The sequence below is a fragment of the Microchirus variegatus genome, assembly GCF_963457635.1.
Source record: "Microchirus variegatus genome assembly, chromosome: 11".
NCBI classification, from domain to species: domain Eukaryota; kingdom Metazoa; phylum Chordata; class Actinopteri; order Pleuronectiformes; family Soleidae; genus Microchirus; species Microchirus variegatus.
The window spans coordinates 15423582-15448576 of record NC_139812.1 but is presented as its reverse complement, the minus strand read 5'-3'; the positions used below and the strand labels follow the sequence as shown (position 1 = coordinate 15448576).

Sequence of the window (24995 nt, the reverse complement as noted above, 5' to 3'; positions counted from 1 at the left end):
TTTTTCAACATTTGTAGTTATTCTAATATCGCCATAAATCCCTAAATTCGGACGCAATCCTGAATTAGAGGCGTTTGTTTTCACCACGCATAGGTGGGGGACTGATATCGAGGGTGCACACTGAGACGGAAAGCGGAAGTCAGAAGCGGATGGAACGTCTGTGTATTGATGAGGAGCCATTATCGCAGATAATATATGGCTGTTGTTGTTGTATCATTTTCTGCGAACCGAAGCGTTAATAAATGCAGATTTTTAAAGAGCTGAATTTGACCGCATCCATTTTCGTATTTGGGCGAACTTTTGAGAAGAAAGAGACCGTGTCGTGGGAGTATTGTCGGCCAAAATGAACGCTAGTAAGAGCAAAGACAGCGGCGAAGTTATTAAAAACTACCACAAACAGGCGTTTGAGCACATTTCGAAGGCGTTGAGGATTGACGAAGATGATACAGGTTTGTTTGTCGTGTTTATGAGCTAACAACCGATGTGTGGTGGTGTGTGACAGCTACAGTTATAAACACCACGTCCTCTCTGATGACAGGTGAGAAGGGGGAGGCTGTGCAATGGTACAAGAAAGGAATTGCTGAGCTTGAAAAGGGTATTGCAGTCGAGATCACAGCACCAGGTAATTTACAAAGAACCCCTCAGATACACATGATGTGCAGTGTTGACATGATTAAGCCTAATATTCTGTTTGTTTGTCTTTTTAGCAGGTGACCAATATGACCGTGCAAAGAGGCTACAGGATAAAATGATCAACAATCTCACCATGGCTAGAGACAGACTTGCTCTTTTAGGTAATGTCATCTTATGATGGGACGATACACGATATTCTCATGACTCTGGATGAAATACATCCATAATAAGTTGACCACGTTTTTTCATTGTTGTTAATGGAGGAAATGATTACAATTTAAAAGCGTGTGTCTTAAGTAATTTTTTTATTAATGTAAGTAACGTATATTTAGTAACATTTGTTCATGTGTATCATATTCATAAGTACGAAACAAATTAATGTAGGGTATAGACACAAATCTCCGCCTGTTTATATTTAAGAATAAAAGAGTTATATTGGAGCATGTCTCTGGTAAATCGCACATTCAGTTATGCTTGTGCACACTGTCTAAAGCCTATGGATAGCGCAGACAGAAGACTCCACCAGTATATGTTAAAGAACCCAAAAAAGAAACTATATTAAAGCATACTTTTACAATTATCACAATATTGTCACAGTTATTTTGGTCAGAGTAACTGAGACAGGAAGTTTTGATTTTGTCCCATGCCTATTGAAGTCTTTCTCTGCTCACAGGTATTACCATAATACTTTTGTCAATCGTTGTTTAGCTGAAGATGCTTATTTATGTTTTATCTTCCAGAGACAACACTGGCATCTAAAAGCAAGAATGAACCCAGGAAGACTTTAAATCATGTCCCTCCACAGCCAAAGCCTACTCCTAAATGTCAACCCACAGTTTCCACAAACATCAGGCCGCACAGTGCTGTCAGACCCCCAACTCGAGCATCTGATGCAAAGGTGAATGAAACGATGCATTTTGGTATTTATTCTGTTGATATTGTATTTTATTTCATACTCTGACCCACCGGATTATGGGTGTAAGCCTGTCATTTTCTTCTTTCCTTCTGCTTTCCGTGTCTTACGGTTAAAAAAAAAAAAGACAAAAAAAGGACATTATTATTATGCAGGGACACAACTCATGGCATCCATGGCTTATCATTGCTCAAGGCAACTGTGATTGAATAAAGAAATCCTAATGGAGCACTTTCTTCCCTGTAACATAATGATAATGAGTGTAGCCACATCATTCCCTGGGGCTGATACAGTGCAGTGAGACTAGTGTTGTCAAGATGTCTCCCTCTGATGAAGTGTTTATTCTCTGGATATTTTGTCCCCCTCTAAGGTGACCCCAAGGGTGGGAAAAACACAAAATGGAAAACCTGCATCATCGAAACCACAGAGGAGAGATATGAGAAACTTTAAGAACGTGGACAGCAAGTTGGCCAACTTGATTCTGAATGAAATCATTGACAGGTATGCAGAAGCAATACTGTTACGACTCTAATCCGTGACTGACATTCAAATGAAAAAAATATGCAGTTAAAGTCATTTGCTCTTGTTCGTTGTAGTGGACCTGCTGTATCCTTTGAAGACATTGCAGGACAGAATCTGGCCAAGCAAGCACTCCAAGAGATAGTTATCCTGCCTGCCTTAAGACCAGAGGTAATCACGTAACACATTATGTCTTTGCTCTCCATATCTATCCAAGGTTTCATGTCATGTTCTACTTTTTTTCATGCCATTTGCCCATGTAGCTCTTCACTGGCCTGAGAGCTCCACCACGTGGTCTGCTTTTATTTGGCCCACCTGGAAATGGGAAAACCATGCTGGTATGTTCAACAACTATCTATTCATTCAAGGAACACATCGTCTGTCTGTTAATCGCATAACTGTCCAACAGTTTTTGTATCTATGCAGTATGCGTTTTCATTTGCCTGTAGCTGTTGATACTGATTTCATCAGTGATGGTGATGAACTAACATGGATTGTTTCCTTTTCCAAGGCCAAAGCTGTCGCAGCGGAGTCAAATGCAACATTCTTCAACATCAGCGCAGCCAGTTTGACGTCGAAATATGTAAGTAAAACAATTCAAATGGTCTGTTTTTGCGGAGTAGGTCTGTGACATGAGGTTAAATTCAGTCCTGTTATTTCTTTAACCTCTTATTTCATCTCCATCACAGGTGGGAGAAGGCGAGAAGCTTGTTAGAGCACTTTTTGCAGTTTCCAGAGAATTACAGCCCTCTGTCATCTTTATCGGTATGTATTACTTTGTTCATACAGTTTTATTCTCCTGATTTCAACTGATGAATAAACCTTGAATTGTTTGTCTGTTTTTGACTCTCAGATGAAGTCGATAGTTTACTTTGTGAAAGGAGAGAGGGAGAACATGATGCCTCTCGTCGTTTAAAAACGGAGTTCCTCATCGAGTTTGATGGGGTAAGAGCAGCCACTGTAATCTGATCATGACATGGGTGTGTCGGTCATTGGTGTCATTTTGACAGCAGTGCGTCTTTGTTGTAGGTGCAGTCAGGAGGAGATGATAGAGTACTTGTAATGGGAGCAACCAACAGGCCTCAAGAGCTTGATGAAGCTGTCCTCAGGTATACCATACAGTCACTATAACAATTCAGTCATTATTGGTTTTGTTGGTACAAGGTAAACACAATTTTCTTATGTTTATCAACAGACGGTTTGCAAAGAGGGTTTACGTGGCGTTGCCAGATGAACAGGTATTTACTGTGAGATTTGTCATGAGTGCATAAAGGTAATTTGTCTGCTTTTTTTATTGATTTAAATGTTGTTATATTCTGTGCTCCAGACAAGACTCACACTGCTGAAAAATCTTTTGGGAAGGCATGGGAATCCACTGAGCACGAGTGAGCTGTCCTATCTGGCAAAGTGAGTTTCAAATGATCTTGTCACACAGCTTTTACCAAGTTATTTTACCGTTACTGTGCAATAATGCCTCGATATGTAATTTGACAGAGAGACTTCAGGATATTCAGGAAGTGATCTGACGTCATTAGCCAAAGATGCTGCACTTGGGCCAATAAGAGGTATTACCTCATCATTACATTATTGTATTAATCACATTCTCAAGTTTATGCATATATAATGGACGTTTTTTTTTGCTTGGGTTTCATGTAAAAATGTATTCTACACAGAGTTGGGACCAGACCAGGTCCGATGTATGGCTGCTAATGAGGTGAGATTGTCATTTTTAAAGTACCAGGAATGTGACACACTGACTCCTTCAAACTCATTCATCATTGCGTGGTATTTATCTGTATAGTTAAGCTTGTGTGTGCGTTCACAGATGCGGAACATCAGGAGGAAAGACTTTGAAGATTCCCTGAAGCGAATCAAACCCAGCGTTAGCCCAACCACTCTTCATATGTACACCAAATGGAACAAGGATTTTGGTGACACAACAGCATTTTGAACTTTAGATAGCCTTGTCACTGAACAAAAAAAAAAACAGCGATTGAAAATAAAATTAATTTTAAATTTACACCTACAGATGAGCTAAAAACCTGAAATAACCTTTGTTTTAGGTTGGTAAAGCCTTATAGGTATAATGTATAATAAATATTATGATGTTTGTAAGCTTTATGACTTTCCTATTTTTGGAAAGGTTTGATTATGAGTCTTTAGGGTTTCTTTTGTGTTATTATACTCTTGATTATCTACTTGAAATGAATTTTATTTATTCTCAAGAATGTCCTGCAAAATTACAAATCCACTTTCTCTTGCCATAAGAGGGCAATACTTGCTGTAACCAAGTTAGATTATTCTACACATCCATCACTGTAGCTACATGATGTAATGACATGTTGATGGTATTGATCACCAAGTGCTCTCGGTACTTGTACGCATGAAGGAACAATTATAATTTGAACAATTGACCATATTGTGCTTTTGTATTATACGTTTTACCATTGGTTCTTATTGTTTGCGAATATGAATATTTGTATTTGAAAGGAATCACTTGTGTTGCCTAACAAAGTAATGAATCCAATGACATGTAGTTTAAGCACTCCCACTAACCCCACTCTTCATTAAATACATTCATTAAAGTGACTCTGCCTTGATTCTTTCTCTGGCGATAGGTTTCTTCTTTTAATTACAACTGCAGAATCGCACAGATGCATTTATCATTATATTAAATATATGCAGTACTGTGCATGTTTGGGCCACCATTAGATTAGACTTATTACTGTTATTGCTAAAAATTGGTTTGCCCTACTATTTCCTGTTTGAGAATTACATACACATGTATGATTTTAACTCATTGACAGCTTACTAATAAATAAGATAAACTATAGTATCCTATACTGTTAGTTAGAAGTTTGAGGCTTTATTTAAGGGAAAGGTGGAATGATCTCTATGAACATAGTCACTCGAGTTTGGTTTTAGAGAAATGTTTTCATGACCGTTTATTTAGTCTCGGTCGCACCTGCTCCTCTTCGCTCTTGTAGGTAGATGGTGCTGCAGATCAGTTTTTCCATAGCATGAGCAATTATTGTGGCTTCAGGTTAAGTATATTTTACACATAACCACAGATGCATGATATGCATTAAATTACAATGAATAATGCTGAGTGGGTTGTATTTACTTTGCAGTTTTGGGTATGTCTGAATATTTTAAGGTTATGGTTTGTGTGCATTAAAAATATATTACAATAATACTACTACTAATAATAATAATAATAATAGCTTCACATCTGGATCTGATTCCTGCAGCTCAGGAGTCACTGATACCTGTAGGGAGAGCACAGTGTCCCACCTCTCTCCCAAAGGCCCGTACTGAAGTCAGCTGATGGTGTTGCCTCTGGTTTGTGGTGCAGCAGCTGCATCATCTGCTCCAGCAGATGTTTAGAGACTCTCTGATTTTTAAGCCTGTACTTCATTTGAAGTTGAAGAACAAGCAAAAATGTCTTGTTAGTGCAAAAACACTTACCCAGAGTTGCAACCACACCTAATACTATTAAGACTACTCTCCACCCCCCCTGGCAGAGACGTTGGAGTGTGTTCTTCAACATGTCGTGACTGAAGATCTTCTTTCATGATGCCAGGTGAAAATGAAGAGTGTTAATGGCTCATGGGTTTGGTCATCAGCTCTGTTTCTGTTAACCCTTCACTGTGAGCATGTAATCAAATATGCCAGGGTACTTGAAAGGCTCCTTCGTCATGTTGTTTTGAGTATTAAATACTACCCGCAGGTGGTAAAATGAGAGTTACAGGTTATTGTGTTGTACATCCTGTAATTGAAATCCTTCCTTTCCCATCTACTTCAGGAAGTACACATGCCGCTTGTGTGAAATTCACATCCGACTGTACCTTACTCATATTCTAAGGCACAAGGGTTTTTTTTTATTATTGAGATTATAAACGTATACTGTACAAACTCATTTATAGGTGCTATATTCAATGTATGCCAATAAAACATCTTTGATATCACACACTGAACCTTTAAAGTCTTTAACTGACCAAAGATGAAGTATTCCTGAGGTGGTTTAATCCTGTGTATGACCGACAGCTGCCTCTTTCTGGTTGCGTGTGAGCGTCCTTCACCTCGACAGTGGCTCATTGATGCCTTCACCACTACATCCACACAAGGGAAAGCAGAATATGTGATCATTTGATACCTCCAATGAAATAGCCCACCCTGTAGAGAGTAGAATAATAGTCAACACAGGGAGGACTTCTCACTAACAGTCAGTGTTTCTTCAAGTGCACCGGTATGAAAACAGCATATGGATGAGAGGGTTTGGTTAAACTGAGACGATGTGCTTCACCGTAAGGCTGCCAGAAGTGCAGGGATAACTTTTTGAGTTGGTGGAAGTATTGAACATAAATCAAACATCATTTGTCAACTGCTCTGCCCCACAATAGTACTTTAGAGAGAATGCACTGACTGTGCAGGACCACACTGGAGTGTGTTTCTGAGCTGAAGTGTTTTTAAAAGAAAAGCCTGGTTGTAAATTGTTAAACTGGTAGAAAATAATATCTTTTCCTATTTGGCATTTGGCCCTTTTATCACTATTGGTCTAAATATGTGAGCTATGGGCTTATACAGTGGAAAGCCTTCAGGGCCGAACTGTTTGCACTTTTCAGCACTGGCTGCTACTGTTCAACCGACCCTGCACACCCAATGCATACGTTCATATACCATAGCAGTATTATCTTTGTCTCTCACTGGAGGCAAGAAGCCAAGTTTAATCTTGTATCCTATTGCAACATCTGTCTTCCATCCATCCATTTTCTGCCACTTTATTCTCTAAATGAGAGTCACAGGGAGCTGGATGGGTTGCCAGTCCATCGCAGGGCAACCATTCACTCTCATTCACAAGTATTTTGTATTTTTTGTATATTTTGTATTTAATTAACCTAATCCCCAATGTTGCATGTTTTTGGACTGTGGGAGGAAATGGGAAAATCTCAAGAGAACCAACAACCTGCAGATTTCACTGCACCACTACGTAGCCCACATCTGTCTTTTATGATCGACTTTGTTTTTATTGCTCTCTGGTTTTTTTACGGTGTGTGTATCAGAGGGTGTGTGACAATGAAGAAAATGGGGGTGTTGGTATTTAGGTATTCGTACATATGTGAATATGGGCTTATTTGTGCCAAGTGGAAGATTTTTGACAACTGTTGAAGAGTGAAATCCACTCTAGTTCACTCTATAGTGAAGCTGAAAAGAGAATATATGCTTCTGGCTCATCATGAGCACCAATTTGTCTTTCTATTCCTAAAATGTTTACAATAAGTGTTTGATTTTCTGTTTAACTGTTACTCAAAGAGGTATGTCTGTGGTCAGGTTGCTAATAGCTACAACCTTTACAATCTAACTTTGGAAGCCAACATGTTTTTTCTCAAGGCGTAGAAGGGAAACAGCTTGTGGAAAAGCAGCATTTTTTAAAAATGTTGTAGCATGTGTGTAGATATTATCAAGGGTGTGGGTGAGAGGATTGTTTGAGTCCCCAGGGGATGTCTGTGTATATTCTCACTCATCCAAGTCATAGTTCTCCAAAGTGCAAAATGGTTTCTACAAGTACAATTGCTACTGATTAAATGACACTTTGTGATTCTTGTGAAATAAAAAATAAAAAGTGTCTTTATCTTGTGGCTGCATCTCAAAGTGAACCACATTTCAACTTGTGCAACCTGCAGCTTCCACAGCTGTAAAGGAAAGTTGGACAGAGGGGAGACAACGTTGTTATGTCCACACATAACCTGCAGGGCTATCAATCTCATTGTCTGAGGGAACGAGGAGGCCAAACACTCGTCTTTGACTTCCTTTATACTCGCTGTGCAGATGGATTGGCACCAGTCGAGGTAATTTGTCTCCACACGTCTAAAGAAATCTGCTTTTAGTCTCACATCTGGTTGGCCTTAGAATTTATATGGAAATTAAATAACATGCGTCTATTCAATGATGTGGGAAAACAGATGATGCTGCATAGGTATACATACTGAATCTGGACAGACGTGGACATGTCGGGACGTGGGTGGTGTGAGACGCACGGGAAGGGTGAGGACACGATGCTGTGGGGAACTGTGCACTGTCAGCATGAGCCTGAAGGCTGCCCTGCGGTGCATTCCTTCAGCTCATGTGCAGCCGAAAAACTCTTGATGAAAAGTGAAAGTGCAGTGAGGAGTGAGGATTTTCACAATAATGCTCTGTCGCTCATTTTGCTTTCTCACTCCACTTGTCCTCCCACCTTTTCATCTCTTTGTTGGCCTCCCCTCAGGTCATTCATGTGAGGACAGGAGTGGTGGTTCAGCTTCACCTCTGACCCCCGGCAGGTTCACTGTGCAGACAAACAGCACCGTTCCCATCCCATCACACAGACTACGGCTAGAGTGAACCCTGCACTTCTACTCTAACACTGCATGAAAGATGTTCTGATGATGGTGGTGATGATAGTCATATGTTGTAGTCACTTGCCTGACAATGATGACCTTCAGTTGCATTTTAGTGAAATTACGCAGTCAAGTAAAAAAGAGTCATTATCTCTTTAGCTGTCTATAGGTCACATCAGGTGAATCACGTGACTAAATACAGTGATATTAGTGTGTTAATTTCTTTTTTGCCAGCATTCACTAATGAGAACCAAACTCTATGTAAAACCGAGGCGAACAGAAATGCAATGATTGCTTTGTACCCTGCTGTGAGTTTGAATTAACTAAAGGTGCATTATGTAATAAATCTAAAGCAACTGGCCATAAAATCCTCCTAATATGTGACAGAGACTCAGGAATAATGTTCATATAACAAACTGAACTCACCAACAACAACAGTACAGCCAAAATATTTGCATTAAAAAAAATCTTTTGCAGACTGCAAATCCTGTTTATGTTTTGAAATCACGTTTTGGCATGTGGCGCCACCTACCACCGTCTACCAATCATTGCAGTCAGTAGAGTCTCAGCTGCCGAGCAACCACTGGTTGACAGTTACGTCAGAAAACGAAACCTAAAAGACCGCTGTATTTTGAATTTGAATGTAGTAACCGTTTTTGGCCACATTCTTACATATGGCACCTTTAACCATGTCAATAAAATTTGTACTGTAGAAACCAAGAATACCTTTACAAAATACAGAAAACAACAACAATAAGTAATCGCAAAAAGCTGAATTTGGCCACCGCAAATTAGTTTTTACAGAAACACACCGACATGTCAACTTTGAAATAAAAATATCTTCAAATCAGCTCGACAATCTCAACACAGCTGCTCTCACTGAAACACACCCTTTTGAATGTGGTCGGAATAGGTAAGTGCGCAAAGGAAAAAAAAACAATTAAATTAATATGATTTTCTACGGCAGGTATTGACAGAGTTAAGCACTCTTTTTTTAAAAACACACATTCCTGCATTGCTATTAGCATCAGAGCTGAAAGCAGTGTGCAGATCTGAACATGTTGTAAAATACAGTATAATGCGGGAACTTATGTTTATGTGGTATTTTCAATCCAATTAAAAATTAATATCCGTTAACCATTGGATCAAAAATACCTCCATGAAAGCTGAGACCTTTAATATTGTGCCTTCTCTCTGATGAAGACTTATTTCTCTGTGATTGCTGTGGGATGTAATGTATGCATGCTTATTGTGTTTTTTTATGTTTAGTGTCTGATCATAGATTAGAGCCAATTTTATGAGTATCAGAATCTGTTAAAGATGTCCCGGCGATATGAGCCTGCAGAGACTTTCAGCTTCATCAGCACGTTTCAAAGTAGATTGTCTTGGCTTCAGGCCTACGATCAAGCTGGGAACTCTTTCATCTCTCTGCTACAGCTATAGTTATATATTTTACCTTGTGATGCCATGTTTCACTTTGTGTTTCTGTTTCTTAAAGGTGCCATATGTAACAATGTGGCCAAAAACGGTTACTACATTCAAATTCAAAATACCGAGGTCTTTTAGGTTTCGTTTTCTGACGTAACTGGCAACCCGTGGTTGCTCAGCAGCTGAGACTCTACTGACTGTAATGATTGGTAGACGGCGGTAGGTGGCGCCACATGCCAAAATCTGATTTCAAAACATGATTTGCAGTCTGCAAAATATCTTTTGTTAATGCAAATATTTTGTCTGTACTGTTGTTGTTGGTGAGTTCAGTTTGTTATATGAATATTATTCCTCAGTCTCTGTGACATATTAGGAGGATTTTATGGCCAGTTGCTTTAGATTTAATACATAATGCACCTTTAATTTTAAATTATAAAGATTATTTTATTCTGGCTACGCTTTTTTAAAGACTCGAAAGAGGCAGGTATTCTAAAAGAACCGTACCAGTGGATCGGCCTGAGATGTATAAGCCTCAACCTCGACACTGTACTTGTTGTCAAGGAGCAGACCTTGACCTGTGTCACATGACCTGTGAAACAGAGCTCTCCTTCTCCACAGCACAGGACCATGAAGTGTCTGCGGGTGGAAAGGAAAGGGGAAGGGGTGGTCAGGTGGGGGTTACTGTATCTTTGAGAAAGGTGTTGGATATCTATCACATTAACTGGGCTGAACTTTACTGCTACACATAGAGAACATCAAGAGGAAATGTGAACACACATGCACTACACATGTCACTGCGGAGAAATGCATGAGGGCTGAGTCACGCAGAAATCTGCCATTTGAGAACCTTCCTTTAAATCAACAAATTAGATTTAGAAAATGCCTGCAGTGATAATTAAATGTTTTGGATTGTGATTTTCATTTGCATACTGGGTCAATTCACGGGTCAAAATTTCACCTGAATCCACAGCTGATTGTTAAGTCGTTTGACCGCAACTTTAACATTTAAGTTTACTCCCTCAGCTCTCGTGGTGTGGTTTTTGGTCAGTGCAGGCAGTAAAAAAAAAAAAAAAAAAAAAAGTCCACATTACTTTCTCAGCAGGAAAAGCAAAGTAAAGATTTAACGTTCAGTGGCATAGAAGCACATTTAGCAACAGAAGAGACAGATATTTCCCTTAGGATTTCCTAGAGACCAAAATGTAGATCTAAAGGAAAAAGGAGAACATTCACAATCCAAACTAATATTACATTTAAACTCAGTCACTGGCCGAAATTTCAGTTGTTGCAGGTTGCTGCAGTTACTAAGTCTCTAATTGCACTTTCTCTCCGGCAAAAGGAAGAGATTAAATTGATTGTGATTACATTAGTAGACAGTGTGATTGTATTACAAGTTGTTGGGGTTTTTTATTTTTTATCAATGAATGGCACCGGCCTCAAAGGATGAGTCATTCTTCCTCATTCTCCATCCGTCACTCTTTAGATTAGACGGCTCAGCTTCTTGTGTGGCATTACTTCTCTAATGATGAAACAGATATTAGATATGATAAACCTTTTTTTTTTTTTTGCTCTGCTTTGGCTCAGTTGTTCGCAGTTAAGATACAATACCATGTGGCTGGTGTTTAAAGTGGGAGCACAGATCTCAGCAGGTGTTGTACAGCTGGGAATTGAACATTTAAGTGAGTCACTACACGGACTGTCTGGTATGTTGTCCAGGTGGTCAGGAAAGTGCTTCTAAGTGAGACCAGGCTGCAGAAGGCTCAACCGTCGCGGATACAAAAAAAATGAGCTTGAACGAATAACTATCAACACTTTAATGCTACATCTACCATGTGCATGTCCATCCATTTCATTTATTATCCGTCTATATGCACCTGCCCCGTGTGTATTTCTGAACACATGTGCATGTCTCCATGTTTTACCAGTTGCTGTATTAAATTGTCACATTACTTTTTTTTTTACTTACCTATTATTTTCTCCACAGCGATGGCCAGAGCTTTGTGAAATCAGTTTTCCGTGATCCAACACAGTGTGACCTCTCGATTGCCTTCAAAACATGCAAGAATGGTTGGTTAACCCTTTAAAGGTCACATAGAGTGGTCCTGTTGCACATATATGTTAGTTATGGAGGTCTACTTACATACATTAACTTGTTTTTATGGTCAAAAACCTCCTAGTTGCTGCAAACTAGCCGATAGAAATCCTCTTTTCTGACAGTGTTTTTCTGCTGCGAGATTTCAGAGTGAACTTTCACCCCCAGAAGACAGAGTCTTGTGATTGGCCAGTACTATCCAGCACATCCGTTCTCAGAAGCGCATCGCCCCCCTCTGGAACGGCGGATGCACTGCTCCTCATTATCAAAACATTGTTTTAACAGTGTTTAAAAATAGCTTCTTCACGACTCCCCGCCACAGTCCCTTTTATGACTTTAATCCGGAGTCTGACCCAGAGTCAGAAGACACTGTTGCTCGTGAAACACCTCCACAACGGACGTTATTCTTCTTCTGCGGTTCAATGTACGCAACCGGATGTGCCCGGACTACCGCCCGGAGCAGGACGATCGGTTGTTCAGGAGAACCGCTGCTTACGTAACTATTACGGGATTTTCAGTGATCTCGTTGAGCCCCGAGATTTCAATAAAACACAACGTTCTCAGCAATGGCTGAACTCTTTGTTTTGAACCGTCAGGGCTTCATAAACAAGGTAATGACGCAGATACACACCAAAAAAACAGCGATAATAGGAACTTCCGGTCTAGTTCCGCTTTAAGGTACTACTCAACCATTTGGTCGACCACACTTTAAGTCACTATATCTCGTTGAAAAATGCATCCAGCTGAACTCGCTAATTAGTAAATTAATGTGACTTGTTCTGAATGTTGTACTTTATGAATTACGCAAACCAGGTTTATTATGAACAGAAATCTCAACCGTTTGGTAGAGGACTGTATCTAAAATACTGTAGAGTCTAATTTAAAAAAAAAAAAAAAAAGATATATAAACACTACTCACAAAAAGTTAGGGATGTTTGGCTTTTGGATTCAATTTCAGAATGCACCTAAAATGCACTCTAACCTTTACAGGTGAACTTTCTCTAAACTTTTGAATGTCCAATAGTTCAGTGGTAGAATATCAGCATTAACTTTTCCGAGGTTTTTGTGAGTCGGATTGTTATGTCGTTATTGTATTTAATATGTATATATATTATAAATAATTTTTCCTTTGCTTTTTTCTTGGTGTGTACCTTAGAGGGTTATACATTGTAAAAAAAACAAAAAAACAACAACAAATAAATAGTTTGATATTTCAATTGATGAAAGATTAACATTACTTGCCTCTATAAAATGTAGTCTTCTGTATCTGAGCAGAAGCAACAGTTGGCCCTTGGTTTCTCTGCAGATAAGAAACAGATATCAACACATCATAAGCAATTTTCTCAAATGAGTAAACACAAACTATATTCATTATTTCCTGAAAGATGATCAAGTGCAGTTATTCCCAGAGACTATACTGCAGCTCAAGACCAACAGGTGAGCAGCAGGAAATCCATTTGCTGAACATTTTCCAGCAGTTTACTTTAGAGTAATTTCTATATGTTTTAAATAACTTACATAAAATTAAGTTTTGATTCATCTCATGAAATATATCAATCAGAAATGTTGACCACTGACTACTATAAACAACTTTTCTCTTGTCACAATTTAATATACTTGGATCGGGTCACAACAGTGGTGTATCATTTTTGAAAAGATGTATAAACACTGATCAAGTACATTCATATTTCTATAATGTTCTACATGAAACATCTGAATTTGGACTGAGGTTTTACAAGGGCCCGGGGGGAGGGGGCGTCATTCACCCAGCGGGCAGCAGGTCATTCAGTTGTTGTCTCTTAATTAGGCCCAAACAGCCATGTGTCATGGGTCACCAGGAGTAGCTAGTGTGTCATCTTTAAGGCTAACAAGTTTCTACTCAGGGAGAAGATAATGACATGTCAGGACAGCTGAGAACACCTGCGTGATTAATGAGGTCACGCTTTGTAAAAGCGATTCGAAAATGCTTGTCCGATGTGACTTTGATCCTGACTGACAGCTCCGGGGCTTGTTTACAACTTTCCATCATCGGCAGCACCGCCCATGTGTTCCAACACATCAGGCTGTGGGACAGACGTACTTCCTTGGACACGTCCAAAGAGATTTGCAGTGTGATAGATTGTTTTGTCAGGCTGCAGCTGGAGCTCCTCCAAGGAACGAGGTCAGGGAATCTTCTCGATCCACAGAACACCTGGGGAGAGGATCCAAGGTCCGACGTCAAAGCACTTTCACTCAGATCATTGAGGCAAAAAACGTATCTGTGTACTCTCACCACTGAGCCAAACACTGCTGCAGTGCTGCCCACTTTTCTGAAAAGCTGGAACCAAAAGCCACAGACTGACAGAAAGGGCGTCAATGTAAAGATCCTTTAAAAACTTTAAGGCTACCAGTGTGTTTTGGTTTGCGTTTGGAAAAGATCCATGTTTTTTTTGTTTTTTTGCATCTGAGTGTGTCTGAATCTGAACAGGCTGCACGATTTTATTTGTGGATTTAAAGCTGCTATAAAACTGGACTGTACCCACACAGATCCACTCCTCTTGAGGTATGAACCTTAGGGTTTTCTGAATGTTGGAGTTTGCTGACCTTATAATAACTCACTGAAGTTCATTTTTGTTTGTATAGTAAGTTGCTATATTGTAATGTTATTTATGTACAGTTTGTCTTTGTAATGTCCCTCCTAATCGTTTACTTCTGTTATGATTTATGCATTTGTATTTCCTGTTCCCTGCGTCCCTGCTCTCAAAAACTTAACCACTTGAATCTCAAGCGTATCGTGTGCATGACTTCTCATGTCATAAGCTTTACAAATTCCATATGAAGACATCATTACATTACAGCATTTGGCAGGATATCAAGTCAAGTCTGATGTGTGGAGCCCTTCAGGAAAAGCAGGCAGTCAACCCCAAATGAGACCTATTTACATAACTTACCTGCTTAAACAAACAAACTCTGGAAGAGGAATTGTAAATTGGCCCCAATGCCCAAATAAATGTTTGCATGAGGTTCAGAGCCAAAGATCTTGAGCCACAAAACCAATCCACATTTGTCAAAACACATGGCCCCTGTGTTAACTTTACATGCATTCAGACACATGCAGTTTCTTTTCCTTATTATGAGGTATTATTCTAAAGGTAACAACAGTGTAGCCCTCTTCTCCCGAATATGGTTGCAGATAAGATCCAGTGGCGTAAATTACCCTTTTCCTGGGCCGGAAATGCTAACGCTTGTTAACGTAATGCAGTGGCTTTTGAGCAATTGTATTTTAAGCAACAATCTCTGTGGCACGGAGCAAGAGCAGAGGAGGAAAACAGTCCAAGTCTTTGTGTCTGCGGTAAGGTCACTGCAGGATTTGTGTGCTTCAGAATCCGTTTCACAAATCTAAAAGCAGCACCATAAATCTGCGCCGTTATCTCTTGGGTGATATCCACCTCAAATGTCAGCTTTACTTGTACGATGCTCACGAGCGACAGTGTCTCGAGCTACACGGTGACATGCAGGGTTGTAATCTGCTGAACAACAGTGAATTCCTCACTTGTGTGAGCTGATATTCACCCTGAGAGAGACTCAAACCCTTTGAGACGGAGGTGTGAACTTGGCACATGCGGTTTATAGGGGTTTTGTTATTGGACGCGTGCCATGTTCACCTGTAGGCCAGCTGGATGTTTTTGGAAGTCAGCGATCCTGTCCACCAGCCATTTTAGAAATGACGTACATATATATATATATATATGGCCAAACTGGGCTTGAGAGTCATGTTGGCCAAGATTTTGTGCCCTTTAATGACTGTGTAGATGTATAGAAACATTTACAGACAAAAATCATGCACACACTGACTCCAGAAAAAAGTGACAGACAAGCTATTTACCTCCATACTGTGTGGAGCCTTCATGCATGTGGTCCCTGTGCCTCCCATTTAGTGACAGGGAGAAAGTGTGTGTAGACCTTTTCTTTTTTTTTTTTTTTTAAAGCAGATCCTGTCTTGACCTGGTGTATGTCCTCTGTGAAGAGAGGCTTTGTTGCCTTCAGACAGCTTGCAGCCTTTAACACACACCTCCATAATAGTATCTATGTCTGTGAGTTTCCATTCGGAAAACTGTGAGCTTTTAACCTCACGGTCGCAGGCTTTGCTCGACACACACACACACACACACACACACAGGGAAAGAGACAGAGAGAGAGAGAGAGTAATCATAAGCCTAATGATACAGTGACCTACTGTGGCTGCACTGTTTGAATGCCAAGCTTCACACGCGCGCCAAAGCACACAGGAGACAGTTAAGCCAATCTTGAAGTCGTGAAGTAGCATGCTGACACCTGAGCATTGTACACAGTGTGCACAACAAGCCGATGACTTTGTTTAGTAGACCCCGCGTGTACTGCTGCTTTCTGGGTTTAAATAGAGCATGCATGCCTGGATGACTGCAGAGTTGAGGCTGCCTTCATACCCTCCGCCTCCTGCTGACAGTCAGACGTTCACCTGCTAAGTGCAGGCTCTTCTGTAGCCTCTGATGACTTCTCTTAGCCACAGTGTAATCTCAGTAGCAGCTGTCCTCATTATTGGCAGCATGTCAGGTGCCACTCGCTTGCTATCAGATCTATCTATCTATCTATCTATCTATCTATCTATCTATCTATCTATCTATCTATCTATCTATCTATCTATCTATCTATCTATCTAATCGTTATTTTGTCATTCTGGTGCAACTTCCTTGGTATTTTGCATTACCATATTTTGGTAGTTGTCATTTTGTCTGTGGCTGCCTCTATTTTTATCGCATATTTTTAAATATGCACTGACCAGGGCAGCACTCTATTATCTTGTGTTTTATTACGAGCAGATTAAAACCCCAAACATCTGTCACGGCTGGCCATGAGCGGGTTTTGTTGTACTTTGAGGTTTGTACACGATGCTTCCTGCAATTATTCTGACATTATCTATCCATTTAAAGAGAAGACTCCTCAGCCACTGTGGGCTGCACAAACACACACACACACACACACAGGACTCACAGTTGTGTTGTGTGGCGTCACTGGGTGAAGCTGGGGTTGAACGATGACTGGGCTCAGTGTTTGCTGCTGAACAGGGTGACAGTTGAGGTCACAGGTTCACGTTTCCTTTCGCTTCATGTCCCTCTTTTCTACCGGCGGTCTTTCAGGGGCTGAAGGAAAGGGCTTGATGAGGAAAATTCGGAAGCACCGGGGTATCTGGCAGCAGCCAGCAACCCTTCCCTCCACATCCTGCAAGCCCAGCAGAGCTCCTCTGTGACAGCCAGAGGAGGGAAACAAGGTTCACACTGTGACCTAAACACAGAGTGAGGGGGTGGTTCGGGTTACCCCATCTGTATGTGTGTTAACACAGAGGAGCTCAGTGTGAAGAGGGGAGGGGTAATGGATGGAGGTGTTGTGCTAATGTAAATTTACAAAAGGATTGCACCAACATAGGGCTCTCATAACTTGGCTTTGTGGCTTGGTTTGGCCCTCACTTACACTGTTTATATCGTGTGATACACTCTACTCTCGCACTGACCCTGGCACAGTGAATTTGTCGTGAACGCGAACAAGAGTTACATTTAGCGCACGACTGTTTTTTTTTTTGGAGTGGCGACAGTGACGTTAAATAGTTGCCAGACCTTACTCAACTTGACCTTTTTCAGGAACACAGTGACAAATGTTTCCATAGCCAGAAAATACAACGTGACAAGAAGTTTCCCTATGTTGGTCTGTGGGGTTCTGTATTAGTTACAATATTCTGAGGTTTGAAATGATGATATTGTGTGGATATGTGCTGTATATTAATCTATAGCAACAAAACAACAACAAAATACAAGTTCAGTTTCACATAGTATTATAAGTCACAAATGATTGTTTTACTGGAGAATTAAAGGTGCCATATGTAAGAATGTGGCCAAAACGGTTACTACGTTCAATTCGTTTTCTGACGTAACTGGCAACCCGTGGTTGCCCGGCAGCTGAGACTTTACTGACTGCAATGATTGGTAGACAGCGGTAGGTGGCGCCACATGCCAAAACATGATTTCAAAACATAAATATGATTTGCAGTCTGCAAAATATTTTTTTTAATGCAAATATTTTGGCTGTACTGTTCAGTACTGTTGCTCTATGAACATTATTCTTGAGTCTCTGTGACATATTAGGAGGATGTTATGGCCAGTTGCTTTAGATTTATTACATAATGCACCTTTAACCAAATCAATCCAATTTGAATAAACTGGACATAATGTATAACTTAATCCCTATGCTGAGCGATCTTGCATTCACAGCATTCTCAAAAAAAGAGCAGCAATAAAATCAAGGAATAATAAATATATTCTTAGTTGTTACTTGACTGATGGGATTACAGCTGAAGTCACTACAGGACAGTGAGTGGAGACTTCGTCTAAGCTGGATTTAAAATGTAGTGACCGGTCAATCCCTCCTGGTCGTAACAGGACGGTGTGCAGTGAGAGCAGAGGAGGTCAGAGATACTGAAGAGGACAGTGGCAATTCATGCCTTGGAAGCAAAGGCAGACAGACCATGGAAATAATGGTGAAAGGTTTCCCACTGAAGGTGGTGAATATTCCATGGAGGAATAATAACCTCAGTACTCTGCACACAGATCCTCCTCTGTCCGAGCAAGGAGAGACCATCATTGGCGTCTACCTGTTAGTGTTGGGTAAGTCGACCTTCGAACATTGGAACATATGAACTAAATATAAAGTTGTTTTTGATTTGAAGTAGGAGTGTTACCTATATCCATGGACCAAATATCAGTGAAGATGCCATACATTAGATACATACATGCTGTAAAAATTAGACTATATTTCAAGAAATACATACGATCAGACTCTTCCTCTATTCTCTCCATTATTCAAGTCTTTTTTAATTAAAATGTTTACCTTCAAATTACCTTTTACTCGGCTCTGCTCCACCATACTCTAATCTCTTTGCTCTACTGTGATGCACTGTTGCTGCTGTACTCTGATCTGTTGACTTTATTTAGCTACGCTGCCAACTTCTACTATACTATAATATAATATAATATACTATACCATACCATACATATCATACTATACTATTCAATACTATACTATACCATACTATATTATTCTATACTATACTATATTCTATACTATACTATACTATATTATTCAATACTATACTATACTATGCCATACTATACTATATTATTCAATACGATACTATACTATATTATTCTATACTATACACCATACTATTATACTATACCATACTATACTATATTATTCTATACTATACTATATCATTCTATACTATACTATACTATATTATTCAATACTATACTATACCATACTATACTATTATTATTCATTACTATACTACACTATATTATATTATTCAATACTATACTATACTATATTATTATATACTATACCATACGATACCATACTATACTATACTATACCATACTATACTATATTATTCAATACGATACTATACTATATTATTCTATACTATACCATACTATTATACTATACTATATTATTCAATACTATACTATACCATACTATACTATATTATTCAATACTATACCATACTGTACTATATTATTCAATACTATACTATACTATACTATACTATACTGTACCATGCTATACCATACTATACTATATTATTCTAAACTATATTATAATATACTATATTATATGATACTATACTATACTATGCCATACTATCCTATACTATACTATACTATACTGTACTATATTATACTATACTATATTATTTTATACTATATTATACTCTATACTATGATACTCTACTATACTATACATGTGTAAATGTGTATGTTTGTCTGTCTGTAGGATGGCTGTCCTGGTTTGGAAACAGTTTAGTGATGTTCATCCTGTACAGACAACGGGCCTCACTTCAGCCGACAGATTTTCTAACTTTAAATCTCGCCGTCTCTGATGCCAGCATCTCAGTATTTGGCTACTCCAGAGGGATCCTAGAAATCTTCAACATCTTCAAAGATGACGGATACTTGATCACCTGGATCTGGACTTGCCAGGTAAACATCATCCAAAGGAATTGTTTGATTTATTTTTTTACTTTTTCTTTTTAAACATAAATAATATTCCGGCTTGGCGTCACCAGAACGGTTCATGCTTGTAAATGGTTCTGTAACATCTTAGTTATTTGCGGATTTCCGAGGGGCTTTTGAACAGTGCTTTCAGAAGAGACTTACAACCAGACAGATCACAACATGCAGCAGTTATTTTGTACAAAAATATCTTGTCTATTAGTGTATCAACACTATTTTAAATAAAGGACAATTCTTTACTGGCTGAATTCCTTGCAATTCACAGCATTAATAAGTAGTTCAATCTCTGTAATGGTGTTACAGAACACAAAAAAACGATGTGTGTATCCATCTGCTGTCTTTGGCCAATCCCAGTTCATGTGCAAGGGATTATGCTGTTAGCCGTGTCTGCTGGAGGTTAAATCTGTAATAAGATTACTACTGTGGAGGCATGTAAATGGGAGAAACCTGCAGTGTGGCACCTGTCAACAACCCAACTGAAAACAACTCATTTGAAAAAAAACAAAAATCCACAGACAGCATAATTTGCTAGTATGTTGCTGAAATATGACACATAATCTGCCTTAAATTAAAAAAGTGAGTTGTTGTGTGTAATTTCTAAGATATACTGTTCTTTCCTGTGTTTTCCTTCCATCTCCCACACCCACAGCTTGAAATGAAATAGTTGTCATACTTTAGCTTGGGATTCATCCAGGCAATTTTTTTTTTCCTTGCTCAAGGCAAAGCTGTGGTAGAAACCATGATATCCTTGCTGCATTGAGTGAACCCTCTGGGGTTATATATGAAAACAAGCTGATATTATCAAATCACCTTCGGCCTCAGAGGTGAAAATCTGTGTGGTGGGAGCTGCTCCAATGCTTCAGTAGAAGCCACTGAGATGATCTCATCTCCCAGACATTCCGTCTCAGGTTTTCGGGGTGAAAAAGAAATATTGGTGCAGCAAATTTCATTTCGCCTTCTTCTGAGACCTGAGAGAGGGAACGTCAGAAGTAAACAAGGGGAAAGTGAGTGGTGACAGAAATAGAGGAGGGGAAGTAACAAGAAGGTGAAGGAGACAGGCATGTGAGAAGCATTAACCCGATTACTGCGTGGAGCATGATGGGACATGAATAGTTGCAAGCTGCAGATGCCAGTGTTTTTGCACCCAGTGGGACAGAGTACTATTGAATCAGCCCTTTCATGTTGATTGATATTTTCAAAATAATACAGTATAATTTTACTTAAAATATTCTCCTTTGTTGTGCTCTGAGCCAGAGGCAAAAGTTAAACTATTGTTAAACTGGTAGGATTGAGCTGGGATGATCAAATAACACATTTCAAGAAGCCACAGATGTCTTTTCAGATGAGATCCGACAGTAAATTATTATGAAAACGGATAATGTGCAAAATACAGGCTTTAATTTAAACCCATACTGGTCTAGACAGACGTAAGAAATCCGGTAATGTGCCAAATGTGAGGGTGATAAAAAAAAACATGACCTTAATAGGTATTAGTACTAAGGAAGCTCAAGGAAGTCAGATCAGAGATTTTATTTGAACCATGTCACCTGGAAACGGCACAAGAAGGAGCTGGGTGTCACACAGTTGGAGCCAGACTGAGAAACAGAGGCAATGTGATTAAGGTCGGAGTGTTGAAACAATTCATCGATTACTAAATGGCTATTTTGATCATCGATTCATCCGTTTGAAGCTTTTTTCATTTCTGACTGTTTTAGCTTCTTAAATGTGAATATTTTCTTAGTTTCTTTGCTCCACATAACAAAGAAATCATTCAAACTGAATCACTTTGATTAGTGGACAAAACAAGATATTCGAGAACATCGTCATTTCCAGGCTTCACAAACACTGATCAACATTGTTTAACATTTTCTGACTGTATTTTATGGACCAAACGATTAGAAATTAGAATTAATCGAGAAAATAATCGTTAGTTGCAGCTCTAGTCACGACCCAGTCAGAACCAGAGGCGCAGCTTGTGAACAGGCAAGGCAGGCAACTGCTTGGGGCCCCGAGCTGATAGGGGTCCAAAAATACGCAGAGGTTAATTGAATACTCTTAATTACCTGTAGTAGAGAATGTTAGAGTGAATAGTTGTTCACCTCTGTGTGTGTCCCGTCTCCGGGTGTCCAGCTCTGTCCTCGTCGTTCGCCTTGCGTCAGCTGGGACGATTCACCAACTCCTCTCTGTGCTTCCAGGTAGATGGCTTCTTCACGCTGATGTTTGGCCTCGCGAGCATCAACACCTTGACCGTTATCAGCATCACCAGATACATAAAGGGATGTCATCCAAACAAAGGTCAGAGCAGAGCTCTTTGAAATGAATTGACAGAACACGAGTGTGCATTCCCGCAGCTCTTATCTTGACAGTTTTTTTCCCCAGTGCCAATGAAACTTCATTACCGACGTCAGCTGTGGAAACAACTACCACTTGTCTCTAACAATTTCACCACGTTAGCATGTCATTAAGTTAATTTGAGGTGGCATTTTCTATTTTCGGGTCAACCTGACGCTGAAGAATGTCTTAATTATATGGAAATTACATTCAGCAAGTGCCTCTTTTGTTAGTGTGGGTTTTGTGCTGTTTGTGGTTTTTCATAAAACATCAGCTAAATAAACGTGTGTGTGTTGTTTCACGCTGGTTTTGAAGCTAACATCCATGTTACATGTGGGATATCGTCAACTGTATTATGGGGTCAGAAGATATTTAAAACTACTGCCAGAGTCAACAGATGCTGATCTAGATATAGATATATCTAAATTTGCAGTGCGGTTTCAGGTCCATAAGACGCACATTCAGACCTTCAGACAAACCCATGCACGCTAGTAACCCATAACAACAAAGATATTATATTTTGACAATCCTTCTATTGAAATTCTACTGCACTGACTGTATGCTATATTGACACAAGATATGCGAGACCTGCTAGGGAATAGAGGGAACCAATTTTTATTCCCCTGACAGCCATTTGAACTTTGTCAATAGAGGTTCTTTTCAGTCCCAAATGTTTGCAAAGGCTATTAAAGTAACAAAAGACCTCATTGTTGAATAAATGTCACAATCTTGACATTTATAAAAAGTCAAGAATGCTGGATCTTTATGTGCCTCTCACTTTTTCTGCCCCGTATTTGCCAAAGTCACAACTTCTAACCTTTTAAGAAATACCCACAGTCGAACAGCTGTTTCACAAATGTGTCACGTGTGTGTGTGTTGTGTGTTTTCGCAGCACACTGTATCAGCATGAACACCATCGCTGTTTCACTCATCTGTGTTTGGACCGGAGCCATGTTTTGGTCCGTCGCTCCGCTTTTGGGCTGGGGCAGTTACACAGGTCTGTTCTCACACACCAAATACACTAACAAAGGACATCATTACAAGACTTCATTTCTGTTTTAATCTTGCCGGAGAGATTACATCTCTTGTCTGGCTTGGAAACATCTTGGGATCTGTCTGGAGTGTCTCTTCTGTGACTACTGTCCCCACAATCCAGACCTGGATAAGGAGAAGATAATAATAACTATTGTGTTTTTAATCCGTTTCTTGTGTTGTTGTTATAGATCGAGGTTACGGCACCTGTGAGGTGGACTGGTCCAAAGCCAACTACTCCACAATCCACAAATCCTACATCATCTCCATTCTCATCTTTTGCTTTTTCATCCCGGTGATGATCATGCTCTTCTCTTACGTCTCCATTATCAACTCAGTGAAAAGCACCAATGCCATGTCAGCCGATGGGTCACTCACCACGCGCCAAAGGAAGGTGGAAAGAGACGTCACTAGGGTATGTGACCTTTCAGACTCTTGAATCTTGACGTGAATTCCTGCAGTTAAAAAAAAAAAAAGTATATTAGACAAAATATTTCCATCAAAAATCCATAGAAACACATATGTTTTAGTTTCATTTTGGACAGTGTTTAAAGACATCATCTGTTTTATCCATCTCAGCAACTTTTGGGGCGAAACATCATATAAATCATAGTACGACTTTGCTGCATGTTCTGCCATCAAAGCTCTCCTTGCAAAGCAGAAATGCCAACAAGACAACAATTCCCATGATCCCACACTGCTTCCTGATGTCACCAAACTCGATTTTTCGCCATTGGTTTTACTGAGAGAAACCTAGCAGCAGGAATGACATACTGTGCCTTTAAAAATGCTCTCTAAATAAGAAAATAAAACTCATCTCTTGTAATGACACTCCTGACAATCGTTCCCTTATGTTTTTTTTTTGTTTTTTTTCTAGATTTCCATTGTAATCTGCACAGCTTTCATCTTGGCCTGGTCGCCATATGCAGTGGTGTCTATGTGGTCGGCCTGGGGCTTCCATGTGCCAAACACAACCAGCATCATCACGCGCCTCTTTGCCAAGTCTGCCAGCTTCTACAACCCACTCATCTACTTCGGCATGAGCTCCAAATTCCGCAAGGACGTCTCTGTGCTGCTGCCGTGCACGCGCGAGCGCAGGGAGGTGGTGCGCCTGCGACAGTTCAAAAACTTAAAACCAAAGGCCGAGGCGTCGCCCGCACCTGCATCACTTCCTGTTTACAAGCTGGGGGTGACCTTCAAAGAGGGAAAGCTGAACACATACAGTCCTGATAGTGACTCGGGGGTCAACAGCCCTCCTCGCAGTCCTCCATGTGACCCACAGGAGGTCATCCACGCCGATGTGCCATCGCACATCGAGACATCACAGTACTGGTGTGACAGGCTGTAAGACCATGGACTTCAAACTTCACTAACTTCAATGACAAGGCAATGTTTTTTGGTCTTACCCATGTTAATGCACTGTATAACCAATATTAATAAAGTATTTTCAGTTTCCCACGTGAAAATACTTTTCCTGATTGTTTAGTCTGTCATTAAAACTGCAGTGTGTAACTTTTAAATACAAACACATGTCAGTTACATTCAAACCACTCACCATGAGTTCACACAGTTCACACAATACAACTCACTCT

General features: G+C 39.8%; 2 protein-coding genes across 2 annotated transcripts; both read left to right on the top strand.

Moving 5' to 3' along the window:
* The first annotated feature begins 213 nt into the window (after nucleotides 1-213).
* On the top strand, nucleotides 214-4608 carry spast (spastin). Its single transcript, XM_083897884.1, has 16 exons — nucleotides 214-449; nucleotides 539-622; nucleotides 708-794; nucleotides 1374-1531; nucleotides 1917-2047; nucleotides 2143-2236; nucleotides 2329-2403; nucleotides 2577-2648; nucleotides 2755-2830; nucleotides 2919-3010; nucleotides 3095-3174; nucleotides 3261-3303; nucleotides 3393-3472; nucleotides 3560-3630; nucleotides 3739-3779; nucleotides 3891-4608. Exons 1-16 carry the CDS (start codon nucleotides 344-346, stop codon nucleotides 4014-4016), a joined length of 1416 nt encoding a protein of 471 aa, XP_083754010.1. The 5' UTR covers nucleotides 214-343; the 3' UTR covers nucleotides 4017-4608.
* A 13886-nt stretch (nucleotides 4609-18494) lies between these two features.
* Nucleotides 18495-24764, top strand: opn6a (opsin 6, group member a; the record flags this gene model as incomplete). The annotated part of the gene is made up of 6 exons (XM_083897796.1): nucleotides 18495-18633; nucleotides 19802-20007; nucleotides 22236-22335; nucleotides 23264-23368; nucleotides 23595-23818; nucleotides 24281-24764. 6 exons carry the CDS (start codon nucleotides 18495-18497, stop codon nucleotides 24749-24751), a joined length of 1245 nt encoding a protein of 414 aa, XP_083753922.1. The 3' UTR covers nucleotides 24752-24764.
* Nucleotides 24765-24995: the final 231 nt, after the last annotated feature.

Excerpts from the sequence above, each read along its gene's own strand:
- spast (XM_083897884.1), top strand. The coding sequence starts at position 344 with ATGAACGCTAGTAAGAGCAAAGACAGCGGCGAAGTTATTAAAAACTAC. Across the intron at positions 2,404-2,576 it reads GAAATGGGAAAACCATGCTG|GCCAAAGCTGTCGCAGCGGA; the intron begins GTATGTTCAACA and ends TCCTTTTCCAAG. Across the intron at positions 3,011-3,094 it reads TCCTCATCGAGTTTGATGGG|GTGCAGTCAGGAGGAGATGA; the intron begins GTAAGAGCAGCC and ends TCTTTGTTGTAG.